Genomic DNA, 21,949 nt, shown 5'->3' on the forward strand with positions numbered 1-21,949 from the left:
CCATGTACCCCCCATATACCCCTTCACACACCCCCATACACCCCCATATAACTCCTCACACACCCCACATACACCCCCATATACCCCATGTACCCCCATGTTCCCCCCATATACCCCCTTCACACACCCCCACGTACCCCCATAGACCCCCATATACCCTCCCCACGTCCCCCCATGGCCCCCCTTACCCCCCCCATACCTGGCACTCCGGGCCACCCCTCTCTGCAGCCCCCGGCCCCCATCTCCCCATAGACCTCCATACACCCCCATTTATTCCCCCATACACCCCCATGTACCCTCCATATACCCCCATATAACCCCTCACACACCCGCATACACCCCCACATACTGCCATAGACCCCCCATACACCCCCCTTATACCTCCATGTACCCCCATATACCCCTTCACACACCCCCCATACACCCCTACATACCCCCATAGACCCCCACATGCCCCCATACACCCCCATATACCCCCCCATATACCCCCCATACACCCCCACATACCCCCACATACCCCCCAGAGCCCCATACATCCCCCATATGCCCCCATACACCCCCATAGACCCCCCATACATCCCCATATACCCCCTCACACACCCCCGTACACCCCCCACATGCCCCCATACACCCCCATAGACCCCTCACACACCACCATACACCCCCACATGCCCCCATACACCCCCATATACCCCCCCCCACGTCCTCCCATCCCCCCCCCCCCCATACCTGGCACTCCAGCCACCCCTCTCTGCAGCCCCAGCTCCCATCTCCCCATAGACCCCCATGTACCCCCCATACACCCCCATATAACGCCTCACACACCCCCATACACCCCCATACACCCCCCCCCCACGTCCCCCATGCCCCCCCCATACCTGCACTCCGGCCACCCCTCTCTGCAGCCCCAGCTCCCATCTCCCATAGACCCCCATTCACCCCCCATACACCCCCATATAACGCCTCACACACCCCCATACACCCCCATATACCCCCCCCACATCCCCCATGCCCCCCCCATACCTGGCACTCCGCCCACCCCTCTCTGCAGCCCCAGCCCCCATCTCCCCATAGACCCCCATTCACCCCACATACCCCCATACACCCCCCATATGCCCTCATACACCCCCATATACCCCCATACACCCCCATATACCCCCCCCCACATCCCCCATAACCCCCCCCATAACCTGGCACTCCGGCCACCCCTCTCTGCAGCCCAGCCCCCCATATACCCCATGTACCCCCATATACCCCCATGTTCCCCCCATAGAGCCCCATACACCCCCCATATGCCCTCATACACCCCCATATACCCCCCATACACCCCATACACCCCCCCCCCACATCCCCCATGCCCCCCCCCATACCTGGCACTCCGGCCACCCCTCTCTGCAGCCCCAGCTCCCATCTCCCCATAGACCCCCATGTACCCCCCTTACACCCCCATATAACGTCTCACACACCCCCATACCACCCCCATATACCCCCCCCTACGTCCCCCATGCCCCCCCCATACCTGGCACTGTCCGCCCACCCTCTCTGCAGCCCCAGCCCCATCTCCCCATAGACCCCCATTCACCCCCACATACCCCCATACACCCCCCATATGCCCTCATACACCCCCATATACCCCCATACACCCCCATATACCCCCCCCACATCCCCCATACCCCCCCCATACCTGGCACTCCGGCCACCCCTCTCTGCAGCACTGGCCCCCATATACCCCATGTACCCCCATATACCCCCATGTTCCCCCCATATACCCCTTCACACACCCCCATAGACCCCCATAGACCCCCATATACCCCCCATACCCCCCCATACACCCCCATATACCCCCCCCCCCCCCACGTCCCCCATGCCCCCCCCATACCTGGCACTCCAGCCACCCCTCTCTGCAGCACTGGCCCCCATATACCCCATGTACCCCCATATACCCCCATGTTCCCCCCATATACCCCTTCAACACCCCCATAGACCCCCATAGACCCCCATATACCCCCATACACCCCCATACACCCCCATATACCCCCCCCCACATCCCCCATACCCCCCCCATACCTGGCACTCCGGCCACCCCTCTCTGCAGCCCCAGCCCCCATATACCCCATGTACCCCCATATACCCCCATGTTCCCCCCATATACCCCTTCACACACCCCCATAGACCCCCATAGACCCCCATATACCCCCCATACACCCCCATACACCCCCATATACCCCCCCCACATCCCCCATGCCCCCCCCATACCTGGCACTCCGGCCACCCCTCTCTGCAGCCCCAGCCCCCATATACCCCATGTACCCCCATATACCCCCATGTTCCCCCCATATACCCCTTCACACACCCCCATAGACCCCCATAGACCCCCATATACCCCCCATACACCCCCATACACCCCCATATACCCCCCCCCACATCCCCCATGCCCCCCCCATACCTGGCACTCCAGCCACCCCTCTCTGCAGCACTGGCCCCCATATACCCCATGTACCCCCATATACCCCCATGTTCCCCCCATATACCCCTTCACACACCCCCATAGACCCCCATAGACCCCCATATACCCCCCATACACCCCCATATACCCCCCCCCCCCCACATCCCCCATGCCCCCCCCATACCTGGCACTCCGGCCACCCCTCTCTGCAGCCCCGGCCCTCCAGCCCTGGCGCGATGCGCCCCCCCTTCACCGAGGGGTCCGACGGTGAACGGGAAGGGGCTGCCCGGCACGTGTTGCCCCCGGAACTTAACGGCCACGCTGTGGGGTCCCAATTCCTCCGGCACGAAGCGCACCCTATAGGCGCCTCCCGGCCCCGCCTGCACCTCCGCCTCCGAGCGCTGCCCCGAAGGGCTGAGCACCTGAGCCGTCAGCTCCGGGGGGGCTGCATCTGTGGGGGGGGGGGGGGATGGGAATGAGGGTTATGGGGCTGCCCGGGGCGCTGCAGGGCGCAGTGCTGCATGGGGCTGCATTGCATTGCGGGGGGATGTATGGGTCTGCATTGCATGGCATGGCATTGCATGGCATGGCATGGCATTGCATTGCACTGTATGGGATTGCGTTGCATTGCATTGCATTGCATTCCATGGGATTGCATTGCATTGTATCAGATTGTATTGCATTGCATTGTATGGGATTGGATTAGATTGCGTTGCATTGCACTGTATGGGATTGGATTGCATTCCATGGGATTGCATTGCGTTGTATCAGATCGTATTGCATTGCATTGCATTGCATTGCATTGCATTGCATGGGATTGCATTGTTTGCATTGTATGGGATTGCATTGCATTGCATGGCATTGCATTGCACTGTATGGGATTGCATTGCATTGCACTGTATGGGATTGCATTGCACCGCACTGTATGGGATTGCATTTCATTGCATGGGGCTGCACTGCATTTTGGGGGGATGTATGGGTCTGCATTGCATGGCAAGGCATTGTGTTGCATTGTATGGGATTGCATTGCATTGCGTGGGATTGCATTGCATTGCATGGCATTGCATTGTATGGGATTGCATTTCATTCCATGGGATTGCATTGCATTGTATCAGATCGTATTGCATTGCATTGCATTGCATGGGATTGCATTGCATTGCATTGTATGGGATTGCACTGCATTGCATGGCATTGCATTGCACTGTATGGGATTGCATTGCATTGCATTGCATGGCAATGTATAGGATTGCATTGCACCGCACTGTATGGGATTGCATTTCATTGCATGGGGCTGCATTGCATTGTGGGGGGATGTATGGGTCTGCATTGCATGGCAAGGCATTGTGTTGCACTGTATGGGATTGCATTGCATTGCGTGGGATTGCATTGCATTGCACTGTATGGCTCTGCATTGCATTGCATGGCATGGCATTGCATTGTATGGGACTGCATTTCATTCCATGGGATTGCATTGCATTGTATCAGATCGTATTGCATTGGATTGCATTGCATGGGATTGCATTGCATTGCATTGTATGGGATTGCAATGCATTGCATGGCATTGCATTGCATTGCATGGGATTGGATTGCATTATATGGGATTGGGTTGCATTGCATTGCATTGCACTGTGTGGGATTGGATTGCATTATATGGGATTGGATTGCATTGCATTGTATGGGATTGGATCGCATTCCATGGGATTGCACTGCATTGTGTTCCATTGCACTGTATGGCAGTGCATTGCATTGTATGGGATTGGATTGCATTGCATTGCATTGCATTGTATGGGATTGCATTGCATTGCATGGGATTGCATTGCATTGCATTGTATGGGATAGGATTGCATTGCATGGGATTGCATTGCATTGCATTGTATGGGATAGGATTGCATTGCATGGCATTGCATGGCGTTGCATTGCATTGCATTGCACTGTATGGCATTGCATTGCATTGTATGACATGGCATTGCATTGTATCAGATCGCATTGCATTGCATGCGATTGCATTGCATTGCATTGTATGGGATTGCACTGCATTGAATGGGATTGCATTGCATTGTATGGGATTGCATTGCATTGCACTGTATGGGATTGCATTGCATTGCATTGTATGGGATTGCAATGCATTGCATGGGATTGCATTGCATTGCATTGTAAGGGATTGTGTTGCACTGCACTGTATGGGATTGCATTGCATTGTATGGGATTGCATTGCATTGCATTGTGTGGGATTGCATTGCATGGCATTGCATTGCACTGTATGGGATTGCATTGCATTGTGTTCCATTGCACTGTATGGCATTGCATTGCATTGTATGGCATTGCATTGCATTGTATCAGATCGCATTGCATTGCAAGGGATTGCATTGCATTGCACTGTATGGGATTGCATTGCATGGCATTGCATGGAATTGCATTGCATTGCATTGTATGGGATTGCATTGCATTGTATAGGATTGCATTGCATTGCATTGCGTGGGATTGCATTGCATTGTGTTCCATTGCACTGTATGGCATTGCATTGCATTGTATGGCATGGCATTGCATTGTATCAGATCGCATTCCATTGCATGGGATTGCTTTGCATTGCACTCTGTGGGATTGCATTGCATTGTATGGGATTGCATGGCATTGTATGTGATTGGATTGTACTGCATTGCATTGCTTTGCATGGGATTGGATTGCATTGCGTTGCATTGCACTGTATGGGATTGCATTGCATTGCATGGGACTGCATTGCATTGCATGACATTGCATTGCATTGCATTGTATGGGTCTGCATTGCATTGCATGGCATGGCGTTGCATTGAATGGGATTGCATTGCATTGCATGGGATTGCATTGCATTCCATTGCATGGCATTGCATTGCATTGCACTGTATGGGATCGCATTGCATTGCATGGGACTGCATTGCATTGCATTGTATGGGATTGGATTGCATTGCATGGGATTGGATTGCATTGCAATGCGCTGCACTGTATGGGATTGCATTGCACTGCACTGTATGGGATTGCATTGCGTTGTATGGCATTGGATTTCACTGCATTGCATTGCACTGTATGGGATTTGCGTTGCATTGCACTGTATGGGATTGCATTGCATTGTGTTGCATTGCGCTGTATGAGACTGCATTGCATTGTGCTGCATTGCACTGTATGGGATTGCATTGCATTGCACTGTTTGGGATTGCACTGCATTGCATGGGGCTGCATTATACTATATGGGATTGCACTGCATTGCGCTGTATGGGATTGCATTGCATTGCATGGATTGGGTTGCATTGCACTGCATGGGATTGCATTGCATTGCACACCCCCCATGCACACACCATCCTGTGCTCACATGCACACTCACCCCTTGTACACTCACCTCCTTGGCACACTCCCCGTGCCCACTCCCATGCACACACCCTTCCTGTGCTCACACTCACCCCCTTGCACACTCAGCCCCTTGCACACTCCCCCCTTTCCATCCCTGTTTCCCATCCCCTTGCACGCACCATCCTGCCCTCACTCACCCCCTTGCACACTCCCCCCTTGCACACTCCCCCCTCGCACACCCTCCTTCCCCATCCCCGTGCACACCATCCTGTGCTCACACTCACCCCCTTGCACACTCCCCCCCCGCAAACCCATTCCGTGCACCCACCCTCCTGTCCTCTTGCACACTCCCCCTTGCACACACCTCCCCTTGCACACCCCCTACCCATGCACACACCCTCCTGTCCTCTCACACACTCCCCTCCTTGCACACCCCCTACCCATGCACACACCCTCCTGTCCTCTCACACACTCCCCTCCTCGCACACCCCCTACCCATGCACGCTCCTCCCTTGCACACTCCCCCTTGCACCCTCCCCCCCTTACACACCCCCCAATGCACGCACCCTCCTGTCCTCACGCACACTCCCCTCCTCGCACACCCCATCCCCATGCACCCTCCCCCCCTTGCACACTCCCCCTCGCACACCCCCTCCCCATGCACGCACCCTCCTGTCCTCTCACACACTCCCCTCCTCGCACACCCCATCTCCATGCACGCTCCCCCCCTTGCAAACTCCCCCTCGCACACTCCTCCCCTCGCACCCTCCCCCCCTTGCACACCCCCTCCCCATGCACACTCCCCCTCGCACCCTCATCCCCTCGCACACTCCCCCCTTGCACACTCGCCCTTGCACACTCCCCCTCGCACACCCCCTCCACATGCACACTCCCCTCACACACTCCTCCCCTCGCACAACCCCTCCCCATGCACGCTCCCCCCCTTGCACACTCCCCCTCACACCCTCCCCCCCTTGCACACTCCCCCTTGCACACTCCCCCTCGCACACCCCCTCCCCGTGCACGCACCCTCCTGTCCTCTCACACACTCCCCTCTTTGCACACTCCCCTCACACTCCCCCCCCTCGCACAGTGCCTCCCCATGCACACACCCTCCTGCCCTCGCACACACTCCCCTCCATCGTACACCCCCTCCCCATGTACACTCCCCTCCTTGCACACTCTCCCTTTTGCACCCTCCCCACCTCGCACACTCCCCTTTTGCACGCTCCCCCCTTTGCAAACTCCCCCTCGCACACTCCTCCCCTCGTACACTCCACCTTTTGCACACCCCCTCCCCATGCACCCTCCCCATGCACCCTCCCCACCTCACACACTCCCCCTTTTGCACGCTCCCCCCCTTGCACACTCCCCCTTGCACACACCCCCCCCATGCACGCACCCTCCTGTCCTCTCACACACTCCCCTCCTTGCACACCCCCTCCCCACGCACGTTCCCCAGCTTGCACACTCCCCCTTGCACACTCCCCCCCTCGCACACCCCCTCCCCGTGCACGCACCCTCCTGTCCTCGCGCTGCCGCCCCGAATCCTCCAAGGAATCCCCCGAAGACGCCGTGGAAGGGCTCGGCTCCCACGCGCGTGGACTCTTGCACGCGCACCTCCCGCGTGGTCTCCCCGCCGCGCGTCTTGCTGATCTCCGTGCGCTCCGTGCGCGTGTAAGTGTGGCTGCTGCGCGTGAACGTGCGCGTCAGACGCTCCTGGGCTGACACCATCTGGAACCAATTGCCTGTGGGGGGGGCAGGGGGGCGTCAGTGGGGGGCAATGGGGGGGTACGGGGGTGTATGGGGGGCAATAGGGATGTATGGGGGTGTATTGGGGGGTGTACTGGGAGGCAATGGGGATGTATGGGGGTGTATGGGGGTGTACTGGGGGGCAATAGGGATGTATGGGGGTGTATTGGGGGGCAATAGGGATGTATGGGGGTGTATTGGGGGGCAATGGGGGTGTATGGGGGTGGATTGGGGGGCAATAGGGATGTATAGAGGTGTATGGGTGTGTATTGGGGGGCAATGGGGGTGTATTGGGGGCAATGGGGATGTATGAGGGTGTATTGGGGGGCCATAGGGATGTTTGGGGGTGTATGGGGGTGTATGGGGATATACAGGGGTGTATGGAATGGACTGGGGGGCAATGGGGTTCATGGGGAGCTGTGGCTGACACCATCTGGAACCAATTGCCTGTGGGGGGGGGCAGGGGGGCGTCAGTGGGGGGCAAAGGGGGGGGTATGCGGGGTTATATGGGCTTGGATAGGAATGTATGGGGGTGTATGGGGGTGTCTTGGGGGGGCAATAGGGATGTATGGGGGTGTATGGCGGTGTACTGGGGGGCAATGGGGATGTATGGGGGTGTATGGGGGTGTATTGGGGGGCAATAGGGATGTATGGGGGTGTATGGGGGTGTACTGGGGGGCAATAGGGATGTATGGGGGTGTATGGGGGTGTACTGGGGGGCAATAGGGATGTATGGGGGTGTATGGGGGTGTATTGGGGGGCAATAGGGATGTTTGGGGGTGTATTGGGAGGCAATAGGGATGTATGGGGGTGTATGGGGGTGTATGGGGGTGTATGGGGGGCAATAGGGATGTATGGGGGTGTATGGCGGTGTACTGGGGGGCAATGGGGATGTATGGGGGTGTATGGGGGTGTATTGGGGGGCAATAGGGATGTATGGGGGTGTATGGGGGTGTACTGGGGGGCAATAGGGATGTATGGGGGTGTATGGGGGTGTACTGGGGGGCAATAGGGATGTATGGGGGTGTATGGGGGTGTATTGGGGGGCAATAGGGATGTTTGGGGGTGTATTGGGAGGCAATAGGGATGTATGGGGGTGTATGGGGGTGTATGGGGGTGTATGGGGGGCAATAGGGATGTATGGGGGTGTATGGCGGTGTACTGGGGGGCAATGGGGATGTATGGGGGTGTATGGGGGTGTACTGGGGGGCAATAGGGATATATGGGGGTGTATTGGGGGGCAATAGGGATGTATGGGGGTGTATGGGGGTGTATTGGGGGGCAATGGGGGCGTATGGGGGTGGATTGGGGGGCAATAGGGATGTATAGAGGTGTATGGGGGTGTATTGGGGGGCAATGGGGGTGTATTGGGGGCAATGGGGATGTATGAGGGTGTATTGGGGGGCCATAGGGATGTTTGGGGGTGTATGGGGGTGTATGGGGATATACAGGGGTGTATGGAATGGACTGGGGGGCAATGGGGTTCCATGGGGAGCTGTGGCTGACACCATCTGGAACCAATTGCCTGTGGGGGGGGCAGGGGGGCGTCAGTGGGGGGCAAAGGGGGGGGTATGCGGGGTTATATGGGCTTGGATAGGGATGTATGGGGGTGTATGGGGGTGTCTTGGGGGGCAATAGGGATGTATGGGGGTGTATGGGGGTGTATGGGGGTGTATGGGGGGCAATAGGGATGTATGGGGGTGTATGGCGGTGTACTGGGGGGCAATGGGGATGTATGGGGGTGTATGGGGGTGTATTGGGGGGCAATAGGGATGTATGGGGGTGTATGGGGGTGTCTTGGGGGGCAATAGGGATGTATGGGGGTGTATGGGGGTGTATTGGGGGGCAATAGGGATGTATGGGGGTGTATGGGGGTGTACTGGGGGGCAATTGGGATGTATGGGGGGGCAGGGGGGCAATAGGGATGTATGGGGGTGTAGAGGGGTGTATTGGGGGGCAATGGGGGTGTATGGCGGTGTATGGGGGTGTATTGGGGGGCAATAGGGATGTTTGGGGGTGTATTGGGAGGCAATAGGGATGTATGGGGGTGTATTGGGGGGCAATAGGGATGTATGGAGGTGTATGGGGGTGGATTGGGAGGCAATGTGGATGTATGGGGGTGTACGGGGGTGTATTGGGGGGCAACAGGGATGTATGGGGGTGTATGGGGGTGTATGGGGGTGTATGGGGGTGTATGGGGGTGTATGGGGATGTATGGGGGTATATGGGGGTGTATGGGGGTGTATGGGGGTGTATGGGGGTGTATGGGGGATGTATGGGGGGTGTATGGGGGTGTATGGGGGTGTATGGGGGATGTATGGGGGTGTATGGGGATGTATGGGGATGTATGGGGGTGTATGGGGGATGTATGGGGGTGTATGGGGATGTATGGGGGTATATGGGGTGTATGGGGGTGTATGGGGGTGTATGGGGGATGTATGGGGGTGTATGGGGATGTATGGGGATGTATGGGGGATGTATGGGGGTGTATGGGGGTGTATGGGGGATGTATGGGGGTGTATGGGGGTGTATGGGGGTGTATGGGGATGTATGGGGGATGTATGGGGGTGTATGGGGGTGTATGGGGGATGTATGGGGGTGTATGGGGGATGTATGGGGGATGTATGGGGGTATATGGGGGTGTATGGGGGTGTATGGGGGACGTAGGGGGGTATATGGTTCTATAGGGTTTATATGGGGGTGTATGAGAGTGTGGACGGAGACGGACCCGGAGATGACGGACGGATGGACGGACAGACAGACGGACAGATGGGCAGAGGGATGAATGGGCACACAGACGGACAGACGGACGGACGGATGGATGGATGGATGGACGGACGGACAGACGGACACACGGAGGGACACAGAGATGGTCACGTGGATGGACAGACAGATGGACAGACAGGAGGACACATGGATGGACGGACGGACAGATGGACACATGGATGGATGGATGCATGGACGGACAGATGGACACAGGGATGGATGGATGGATGGGTGGATGGATGGACAGATGGACACAGGGATGGATGGACAGACAGATGGACAGATGGACACAGGGATACAGAGATGGACACATGGATGGACAGACGGATGGACACATGGATGGATGGATGGACACATGGATGGACGGACAGATGGACACAGGGATGGATGGATGGATGGATGGATGGATGGATGGATGGATGGATGGACACATGGATGGACAGACAGACAGATGGACACAGGGATACAGAGATGGACACATGGATGGATGGATGGACACATGGATGGACGGACAGATGGGCACAGGGATGGATGGATGGACACGGAGATGGACAGACAGATGGACAGATGGACACAGGGATACAGAGATGGACACATGGATGGACAGACGGATGGACACAGGGATGGATGGATGGACACATGGATGGACAGATGGGCACACGGATGGATGGATGGACACACGGATTGACGGACAGACAGATGGACAGATGGACACACGGATGGATGGACACATGGATGGATGGACAGATGGACACATGGATGGATGGATGGATGGACACATGGATGGATGGATGGATGGACACATGGATGGACAGACAGATGGACACATAGACACAGGGATGGACACATGGATGGACAGACGGATGGACACATGGATGGACAGACAGATGGACACATAGACACAGGGATGGACACATGGATGGACAGACGGATGGACACAGGGTGGATGGATGGATGGATGGATGGATGGACAGATGGACACATGGATGGATGGACGGACACACGGATGGGCGGACAGATGGACACAGGGATAGATGGATGGATGGACAGATGGACACATGGATGGATGGACACACGGATGGACGGACAGACTGATGGACAGATGGACACACGGATGGATGGACGGATGGATGGACGGACAGATGGACACAGGGATGGATGGATACACGGATGGACGGACAGACAGATGGACAGATGGACACAGGGATACAGAGATGGACACATGGATGGACAGACGGATGGACACATGGATGGATGGATGGACACGCGGATGGACGGACAGATGGGCACAGGGATGGATGGCTGGACATGCAGATGGACGGACAGATGGACGGACAGATGGACACAGGGATGGATGGATGGACACGCGGATGGACAGACAGATGGACACAGGGATGGATGGATGGATACATGGATGGATGGATGGACGGACGGACGGACAGATGGACACAGGGATGGATGGATGGACACGCGGATGGACGGACAGATGGACACAGGGATATAGAGATGGACACATGGATGGACAGACGGATGGACACATGGATGGACGGACAGATGGACACAGGGATGGATGGATGGATGGATGGATGGATGGATGGAGGGATGGAGGGATGGACAGATGGACAAACAGATGGACACAGGGATATAGAGATGGACACGTGGATGGACAGAGGGATGGACACATGGATGGATGGACGGACAGATGGACATATGGACACAGGGATGGATGGATGGATGGATGGATGGAGGGATGGACAGACGGACACATGGATGGATGGATGGATGGATGGACGGACAGATGGACACAGGGATGGATGGATGGATGGACACGCGGATGGACGGACAGATGGACACAGGGATATAGAGATGGACACATGGATGGACACATGGATGGACACATGGATGGATGGATGGATGGACAGACGGACACATGGATGGATGGATGGACACAGGGATGGACGGACAGACAGATGGACAGATGGACACAGGGATACAGAGATGGACACATGGATGGACAGACGGATGGACACGTGGATGGATGGATGGATGGACACATGGATGGACGGACAGACTGATGGACAGATGGACACAGGGATGGATGGATGGACGGACAGACGGACACATGGATGGATGGATGGACACGCGGATGGACGGACAGATGGACACATGAACACAGGGATACAGAGATGGACACATGGATGGACAGACGGATGGACACAGGGATGGATGGATGGACACGCGGATGGACGGACAGATGGACACAGGGATGGATGGATGGACAGGTGGACAGATGGACACAAGGATGGATGGATGGATGGATGGACAGATGGACGGACAGCTGGACACAGGGATGGATGGATGGACGGGTGGACAGATGGACACAAGGATGGATGGATGGATGGATGGACACATGGATGGACAGCCAGATGGACACAGGGATGGATGGATGGACGGACAGACAGATGGACACAAGGATGGATGGATGGACACGCGGATGGACGGCCAGACGGACGGCCAGATGGACACAGGGATATAGAGGTGGACACGCAGACAGACAGACAGACAGAAGGACGGGGTGGATGGACAGAGGGGTGCACGGGGGAGGGGATGCGGGGATGGACGGACGGACGGACGGACGAACGGATGGGGGGGGGGGGGGAGGGACGGACACACGGACCAACCCGCAGACGGACGCACGGACGGATGCACGGACAATGGCAGACGTGCACGGACGGACGGACGGACGGACACGGACAGACGCGGGGACGGACGGGACGGACGGACGGACGGACGAGGAGAGATGGGAGACGGCGGCGGAGAGCAGAGCCACAGCGCGGCCATCCCCACCCATCTGTCCCCCCCATACTCCACGTCCCCCCCCATTCCATGTCCGCCCCCATACTCCACGTCCCCCCCCCAATACGTCCCCCCCATACTCCATGCCCCCCCCCCCCTACTCCATGCCCCCCCCCTACTCCATGTCCCCCCCCCATACCCCATTTTCCCGGCCCCCCCACCCATATACCCCCCCGATTTCCGCCCCCCCCAACCTGGGATCTTGAGGTTGGGGTACTCCATGCCCCCCCCATACTCCATGTCCCCCCCCCTACTCCACGTCCCCCCCCCTACTCCACATCCCCCCCATGTCCCCCCCCCCTCCATATACCCACCCTGATTTCGGGCCCCCCCACCTGGGATCTTGAGGTTGAGGTACTCCACGTCCCCCCCATACTCCACGTCCCCCCCCCCTACTCCATGTCCCCCCCATCCATGTCCCCCCCCATACTCCATGTCCCCCCCCACTCCATGTCTCCCCCCACCACCCCATCTCCCCCCATCCATGTCCCCTCCCCATACCCCATGCCCCCCCCCCATACTCCACATCCCCCCCATACTCCATGTCCCCCCCCCCCCCTCCATATACCCCCCCTGATTTCGGCCCCCCCCCCACCTGGGATCTTGAGGTTGAGGTACTCCATGTCCCCCCCATACTGCATGTCCCCCCCCATGTCCGCCCCCTGACTTCCATCCCCCCCCACCTGGGATCTTGAGGTTGAGGTACTCCATGTCCCCCCCCATACTCCATGTCCCCCCCCCTATATACCCCCCCCGACTTCCGCCCCCCCCCACCTGGGATCTTAAGGTTGAGGTACTCCACCCCCCCCCCCCATGCCCCCCCCCCCATATACCCCCCCCCGACTTCCGCCCCCCCCCACCTGGGATCTTAAGGTTGAGGTACTCCACCCCCCCCCCCCCCTGCCCCCCCTCCATATCCCCCCCCCCCGATTTCCGCCCCCCCCCACCTGGGATCTTAAGGTTGAGGTACTCCACCCCCCCCCCCATGCCCCCCCTCCATATCCCCCCCCCGATTTCCGCCCCCCCCCACCTGGGATCTTGAGGTTGAGGTACTCCATGTCCCCCCCATCCATGTCCCCCCCATACTCCACGTCCCCCCATTACTCCATGTCCCCCCCCATCCTCCATGTCCCCCCCCCCCCCCCCCATGCCCCCCCCCGATTTCCGCCCCCCCCCACCTGGGATCTTGAGGTTGAGGTCGCAGGCGCTGCCGATGGCGGCGATGGAGGCGGCCTGCCTGGCCCTGGTGATGCTCTCCTTCACTCTGCCCTCCCCGCTCACCTTCACCGTGAATGGGCTCCCTGCGGGCAATGAACCGTCACCGCCCCGCCCCCCTGCTGTGCCCCCCCCCAGGGGACATGCAGCCCCCCCCCCGGGACATGACCCCCCCCCACAGCACCCCCCCCCAGGGGACAAACAGCTACCCCCAGGACATGACCCCCCCCCCCCCCCCACAGCACCCCCCCAGTGTGGTCACCCATCCCCCCCTCCCCCCACTTTACCCTCCCCAGGAGACGCCCTCCCCCCCCCTCCCCCCCCAGGAGCTGCCCCACCCCCCCTCCCCCCCCCAGGGAGGTCACCCCCCCCCCCTCCCCCCCATTCCCCCCCAGGAGCTGCCCCATCCCCCCCCTGCCCCCCAGGGAGGTCACCCATTCCCCCCCCATTCTCCCCCAGGAGCTGCCCCACCCCCCCTCCCCCCCCCAGGGAGGTCACCCACCCCCCCCCTACCCATACCCCCCACCAGGGAGGTCACACCCCCCCCTCCCCCCCATTCCCCCCAGGAACCGCTCCACCCCGTCCCAAGGAAGGTCACCCATCCCCCCCTCCCCCCCCATCCCCCCCCAGGAGCTGCCCCATCCCCCCCCCCCCTCCCCCTCGTACCCCCCAAGGAGGTCACCCACCCCCCCCATTCCCCCCCAGGAGCTGCTCCAGCCCCCCTCCCCCCCATAACCCCCCCAGGAGCTGCCCCATCCCCCCCTTCCCACACTTTACCCTCCCCAGGAGACGCCCTCCGCCCCCCACCCCCCCCAGGAGCTGCCCCATTCCCCCCCTCCCCCCATACCCCCCCCAGGGAGGTCACCCATCCCCCCCTCCCCCCACTTTACCCTCCCCAGGAGACGCCCTCCCCCCCCATCCCCCCCCAGGAGCTGCCCCACCCCCCTCCCCCCCCCAGGGAAGTCACCCACCCCCCCTCCCCCCCCGTACCCCCCCAGGAGCTGCCCCATCCCCCCCCTCCCCCCCAGGGAGGTCACCCATTCCCCCCCATTCTCCCCCAGGAGCTGCCCCACCCCCCCTCCCCCCCCCAGGGAGGTCACCCACCCCCCCCCTACCCATACCCCCCACCAGGGAGGTCACACCCCCCCTCCCCCCCATTCCCCCCAGGAACCGCTCCACCCCATCCCAAGGAAGGTCACCCATCCCCCCCTCCCCCCCCATCCCCCCCCAGGAGCTGCCCCATCCCCCCCCCCCCTCCCCCTCGTAACCCCCAAGGAGGTCACCCACCCCCCCCATTCCCCCCCAGGAGCTGCTCCAGCCCCCCTCCCCCCCATAACCCCCCCAGGAGCTGCCCCATCCCCCCCTTCCCACACTTTACCCTCCCCAGGAGACGCCCTCCCCCCCCCCCCCCCCCCCAGGAGCTGCCCCATTCCCCCCCTCCCCCCATACCCCCCCCAAGGAGGTCACCCATCCCCCCTCCCCCCACTTTACCCTCCCCAGGAGACGCCCTCCCCCCCCATCCCCCCCCCTCCCCCCCCCAAGGAGGTCACCCACCCCCCCCATTCCCCCCCAGGAGCTGCTCCAGCCCCCCTCCCCCCCATAACCCCCCCAGGAGCTGCCCATCCCCCCCTTCCCACACTTTACCCTCCCCAGGAGACGCCCTCCCCCCCCCCACCCCCCCCAGGAGCTGCCCCATTCCCCCCCTCCCCCCATACCCCCCCCAGGGAGGTCACCCATCCCCCTCCCCCCACTTTACCCTCCCCAGGAGACACCCTCCCCCCCCATTCCCCCCCAGGAGCTGCCCCATCCCCCCCCTCCCCCCCCCAAGGAGGTCACCCACCCCCCCTTCCCCCCCATACCCCCCCAGCAGCTGCCCCATCCCCCCCCCCGCCCCCGTACCCCCCCAAGGAAGTCACCCCCCCCTCCCCCCCCCCCATTCCCCCCAGGAACCGCTCCACCCCATCCCAAGGAAGGTCACCCCTCCCCCCCTCCCCCCCCATTCCCCCCCCCAAGGATGTGCCCCCCCCGGCGCCCCCCCCCACCTGGCACGTGCCGCTCGGCGAACTTGACGCTGAGCCGGTAGCTGCCGGGCTCGGTGGGGCAATAGGACACCTTGCAGGTGCCGTCCTCGGCGTCCTCGCAGTGGATGTCCACCTTGCTCGGCCCCTCCACCGACAGCCCCAGACCGCCGTACCCTGCGGGGGGGGGGCACAAAAGTGGGCTATGGGCCCCCCCGGATCCGCCCGGTATGGGGGTATCGTGGGTGGTGCGGTGGTGGCCGTGGATAATGGATCGGCTGCCTTGGCTATGCTTGGGGGGCCGCCGTATGCCACGTTGGCTATGGGTGTGACAGGGATGTGGCCACCGTCATGGCCACTGTCATGGCCACCATCATGGCCACTATCATGGCTGCCATCATGGCCACCGTCATGGCTACCATCATGGCTACCATCCTATCCCATGTTGGCTATAGGCATGACAGGGATGTGGCCACCATCATGGCCGCCATCATGGCCACCATCATGGCTGCCATCATGACCACCGTCATGGCCACCATCATGACTACCATTCTATCCCATGTTGGCTATGGGCACGACAGGGATGTGACCACCGTCATGGCTGCCATCATGGCCACCATCATGGCCACTGTCATGGCTGCCGTCATGGCCACCATCATGGCCACCATCCCATCCATGTTGGCTATGGGCGTGACAGGGATGTGGCCACCATCATGGCCGCCATCGTGGCCACCGTCATGGCTGCCGTCATGGCTGCCGTCATGGCCACCGTCATGGCCACCATCATGGCCACCGCCATGGCCACCATCCCATCCCGTGTTGCTTTGGGCACGACAGGGATGTGGCCACCATCATGGCTGCCATCCCATCCATGTTGGCTATGGGCGTGACAGGGATGTGGCCACCATCATGGCCACCGTCATGGCTGCCATCATGGCCACCATCATGGCTACCATTCTATCCCATGTTGGCTATGGGCACGACAGGGATGTGGCCACCGTCATGGCTGCCATCATGGCCACCATCATGGCCACTGTCATGGCTGCCGTCATGGTCACTGTCATGGCTGCCATCATGGCCACCATCATGGCCACCATCCCATCCATGTTGGCTATGGGCATGACAAGGATGTGGCCACCATCATGGCCGCCATCATGGCCACCGTCATGGCCACTATCATGGCTGCCATCATGGCCACCGTCATGGCTACCAGCATGGCTACCATCCTATCCCATGTTGGCTATAGGCATGACAGGGATGTGGCCACCATCATGGCCGCCATCATGGCCACCAGCATGGCTGCCATCATGGCCACCGTCATGGCCACCATCATGGCTACCATTCTATCCTATGTTGGCTATGGGCACAACAGGGATGTGGCCACCGTCATGGCTGCCGTCATGGCCACTGTCATGGCTGCCGTCATGGCCACCATCATGGCCACCATCCCATCCATGTTGGCTATAGGCATGACAGGGATGTGGTCACCATCATGGCTGACATCATGGCCACCATCATGGCCACCGCCATGGCCACCATCCCATCCCGTGTTGGCTTTGGGCATGACAGGAATGTGGCCACCGTCATGGCTGCCATCATGGCCGCCATCATGGCCACCGTCATGGCTGCCATCATGGCCACCGTCATGGCTGCCATCATGGCTACCATCCTATCCCATGTTGGCTATAGGCATGACAGGGATGTGGCCACCATCATGGCCGCCATCATGGCCACCAGCATGGCTGCCATCATGGCCACCGTCATGGCCACCATCATGGCTACCATTCTATCCTATGTTGGCTATGGGCACAACAGGGATGTGGCCACCGTCATGGCTGCCGTCATGGCCACTGTCATGGCTGCCGTCATGGCCACCATCATGGCCACCATCCCATCCATGTTGGCTATAGGCATGACAGGGATGTGGTCACCATCATGGCTGACATCATGGCCACCATCATGGCCACCGCCATGGCCACCATCCCATCCCGTGTTGGCTTTGGGCATGACAGGAATGTGGCCACCGTCATGGCTGCCATCATGGCCGCCATCATGGCCACCGTCATGGCTGCCATCATGGCCACCGTCATGGCTGCCATCATGGCTACCATCCTATCCCATGTTGGCTATAGGCATGACAGGGATGTGGCCACCATCATGGCCGCCATCATGGCCACCAGCATGGCTGCCATCATGGCCACCGTCATGGCCACCATCATGGCTACCATTCTATCCCATGTTGGCTATGGGCACGACAGGGATGTGGCCACCGTCACGGCTGCCATCATGGCCACCATCATGGCCACTGTCATGGCTGCCGTCATGGCCACCATCATGGCCACCATCCCATCCATGTTGGCTATGGGCGTGACAGGGATGTGGCCACCATCATGGCCGCCATCATGGCCACCGTCATGGCCACCGCCATGGCCACCATCCCATCCCATGTTGGCTATAGGCATGACAGGGATGTGGTCACCATCATGGCTGACATCATGGCCACCATCATGGCCACCGCCATGGCCACCATCCCATCCCGTGTTGGCTTTGGGCATGACAGGAATGTGGCCACCGTCATGGCTGCCATCATGGCCGCCATCATGGCCACCGTCATGGCTGCCATCATGGCCACCGTCATGGCTGCCATCATGGCTACCATCCTATCCCATGTTGGCTATAGGCATGACAGGGATGTGGCCACCATCATGGCCGCCATCATGGCCACCAGCATGGCTGCCATCATGACCACCGTCATGGCCACCATCATGGCCACCATCCCATCCATGTTGGCTATGGGCGTGACAGGGATGTGGCCACCATCATGGCTGCCATCATGGCCACCGTCATGGCTGCCGTCATGGCCGCCGTCATGGCCACCATCATGGCCACCAGCATGGCCGCCATCATGGCTACCATCCCATCTCATGTTGGCTCTGGGCACAACACGGATGGGGCCGCCATCATGGCCGCCATCATGGCCGCCACCCCACCCCACAGTGCCGATGGCCGTGATGCGGACGTGGCCACCACCGCTACGACCACCACCACAGGCACTTCCTGGCCGCCATCACGACCACCACCCCATCTCCTGCTGACCACCACCAGAACATGGCCATGACCACCACCTCATCCCATGGGATCCCATCCCATCCCATCCCACTCCATCCCACCCCATCCCATCCCACTCCATCCCATCCCATCCCATCCCATCCCCTGCTGACCACCACCATAACATGGCCATGACCACCATCCCATCCCAGCCCACCCCACCCCATCCCATCCCACTCCATCCTACCCCATTCCATCCCATCCCACCCCACCCCACCTCACCTCACCCCACCCCACCCCCACCCCACCCTATCCCATTATATCCCATCCCATCCCATCCCATCCCACCCCACCCCACCCCACCCCATCCCATTATATCCCATTCATCCCACTCCACTCCACTCCACTCCACTCCACTCCACTCCACTCCACTCCACTCCACTCCACTCCACTCCACTCCACTCCACTCCACCCCACCCCACTCCATCATTCCATCCCATCCCCTCCCATTATATCATATCCCATCCCATCCCATCCCATCCCCTCCCATTATATCCCATCCCACCCCATCCCATCCCATCCCATCCCACCCCACCCCACCCCATCCCATCCCATCCCATCCCACCCCACCCCACCCCACCCCACCCCACCCCACCCCACCCCACCCCACCCCACCCCACCCCCTCCCATCCCCATCCCATCCCCATCCCATCCCATTATATCCCATTCATCCCACTCCACCACACCACACCCCACCCCACTCCACCCCACCCCACTCCACTCCACTCCACCCCACCCCACCCCACCCCATCCCATTATATCCCATTCATCCCACCCCACCCCACCCCACCCCATCCCATTATATCCCACCCCACTCCCTCCCATCCCATTACACCCCATCCCACCCCATAATACCCCCCCGCCCCTCACCAGCGCTGTGCGTGTCCACCACGAAGTGCGCCAGCTGGAAGGTGCGCCCCTCGCCCCGCCCCGCCCCATCCCATCCCATCCCATTATATCCCACTCATCCCATCCCATCCCCTCCCCTCCCACCCCACCCCATCCCCTCCCATTATATCCCACTCATCCCACCCCACCCCACCCCATCGTATACCATCCACCCCATCCCCACCCCACCCCACTCCATTCCCATCCCATCCCATTATATCCCACCCCACCCCATCCCCACTCAAATCCATCCCATTCCCATTCCCATCCCATCCACCCCGCCCTGCCCTGCCCTGCCCCGCCCCACCCCACCCCACCCCACCCCACCCCATCCCATCCCATCTCATCCCATCATATACCATCCACCCCATCCCACTCCACCCCATCCCATCCCCTCCCATTATATCCCACTCATCCCACTCCACCCCACCCCCCCCATCCCATCCCATTATATCCCACCCCCCCCATCCCACCCCACCCCATCCCCACTCAAATCCATCCCATTCCCATTCCCATCCCATCCACCCCACCCCACCCCACCCCACCCACCCCCTCCCACCCCATAATACCCCCCCGCCCCTCACCAGCGCTGCGCGTGTCCACCACGAAGTGCGCCAGCTGGAAGGTGCGCCCCTCGCCCCGCCCCACCCCACCCCACCCCACCCCACCCCATCCCATCCACCCCACCCCACCCCACCCCCTCCCATCCCCATCCCATCCCATTATATCCCACCCCACCCCACCCCACTCAAATCCATCCCATTCCCATTCCCATTCCCACCCCACCCCACCCCATTATACCCCATCCCCTCCCATTATACCCCATCCCCTCCCATTATATCCCACCCCACCCCCTCCCACCCCACCCCCTCCCACCCCATAATACCCCCCCGCCCCTCACCAGCGCTGCGCGTGTCCACGACGAAGTGCGCCAGCTGGAAGGTGCGCCCCTCGCTCAGCCCGGCGCCCCACACCTTCACCCTCTCGGCGTTGCCGATCTCCGACGGCCCCACCACGATCTTAAAGGGGCTGTTGGTGACGTGCTGCCCCCCCTTCCGCACGCTCACCACGTGCTCCCCCACCTCCTTCGGCGTGAAGGAGATACCTGCGGGGGGATTGCGGAATTAATTGGGGGGGGGGATTGGGGAATGGGGGGGGGGGGTGGGGAATTAATTAGGGGGGGGGGGGTTGGGGAAATGGGGGGGGTTGGGGAAATGGGGGGGGTTGGGGAATTAGGGGGGGGATTGGGGAATTAATTGGGGGGGGGATTGGGGATTGGGGAAATGGGGGGGGTTGGGGAATTGGGGGGGGGTTGGGGAATTAATTGCGGGGGGGGATTGGGGAATTGGGGGGGGGGATTGGGGAATTAGGAATTGGGGGGGGGGATTGGGGAATTGGGGGGGGATTGGGGAATTAATTAGGGGGGGGATTGGGAAATTAATTGGGGGGGGGATTGGGGAATTGGGGGGGGATTGGGGAATTAAGGGGGGATTGGGGAATTGGAGGGGGGTTGGAGAATTAATTGGGGGGGATTGGGGAATTGGGGGGGGGATTGGGGAATTAATTGGGGGGGGATTGG

General features: G+C 60.5%; 1 protein-coding gene across 1 annotated transcript; it reads right to left on the reverse strand.

Annotated features, from left to right (window-relative positions):
- Nucleotides 1–2,630: 2,630 nt before the first annotated feature.
- On the reverse strand, nt 2,631–21,493 carry FLNC (filamin C; the record flags this gene model as incomplete). The annotated part of the gene is given in 5 exon segments (NM_204573.1): nt 2,631–2,897; nt 7,288–7,515; nt 14,320–14,442; nt 16,399–16,551; nt 21,272–21,493. Coding segments are annotated over 5 exon segments (993 nt in total), but the record flags the coding sequence as incomplete, so codon positions are not given.
- Between the last annotated feature and the right edge of the window lie 456 nt (nt 21,494–21,949).

This window comes from Gallus gallus, unplaced genomic scaffold (genome assembly GCF_016699485.2).
Source record: "Gallus gallus isolate bGalGal1 unplaced genomic scaffold, bGalGal1.mat.broiler.GRCg7b scaffold_129, whole genome shotgun sequence".
In the NCBI taxonomy this organism is placed as follows: domain Eukaryota; kingdom Metazoa; phylum Chordata; class Aves; order Galliformes; family Phasianidae; genus Gallus; species Gallus gallus.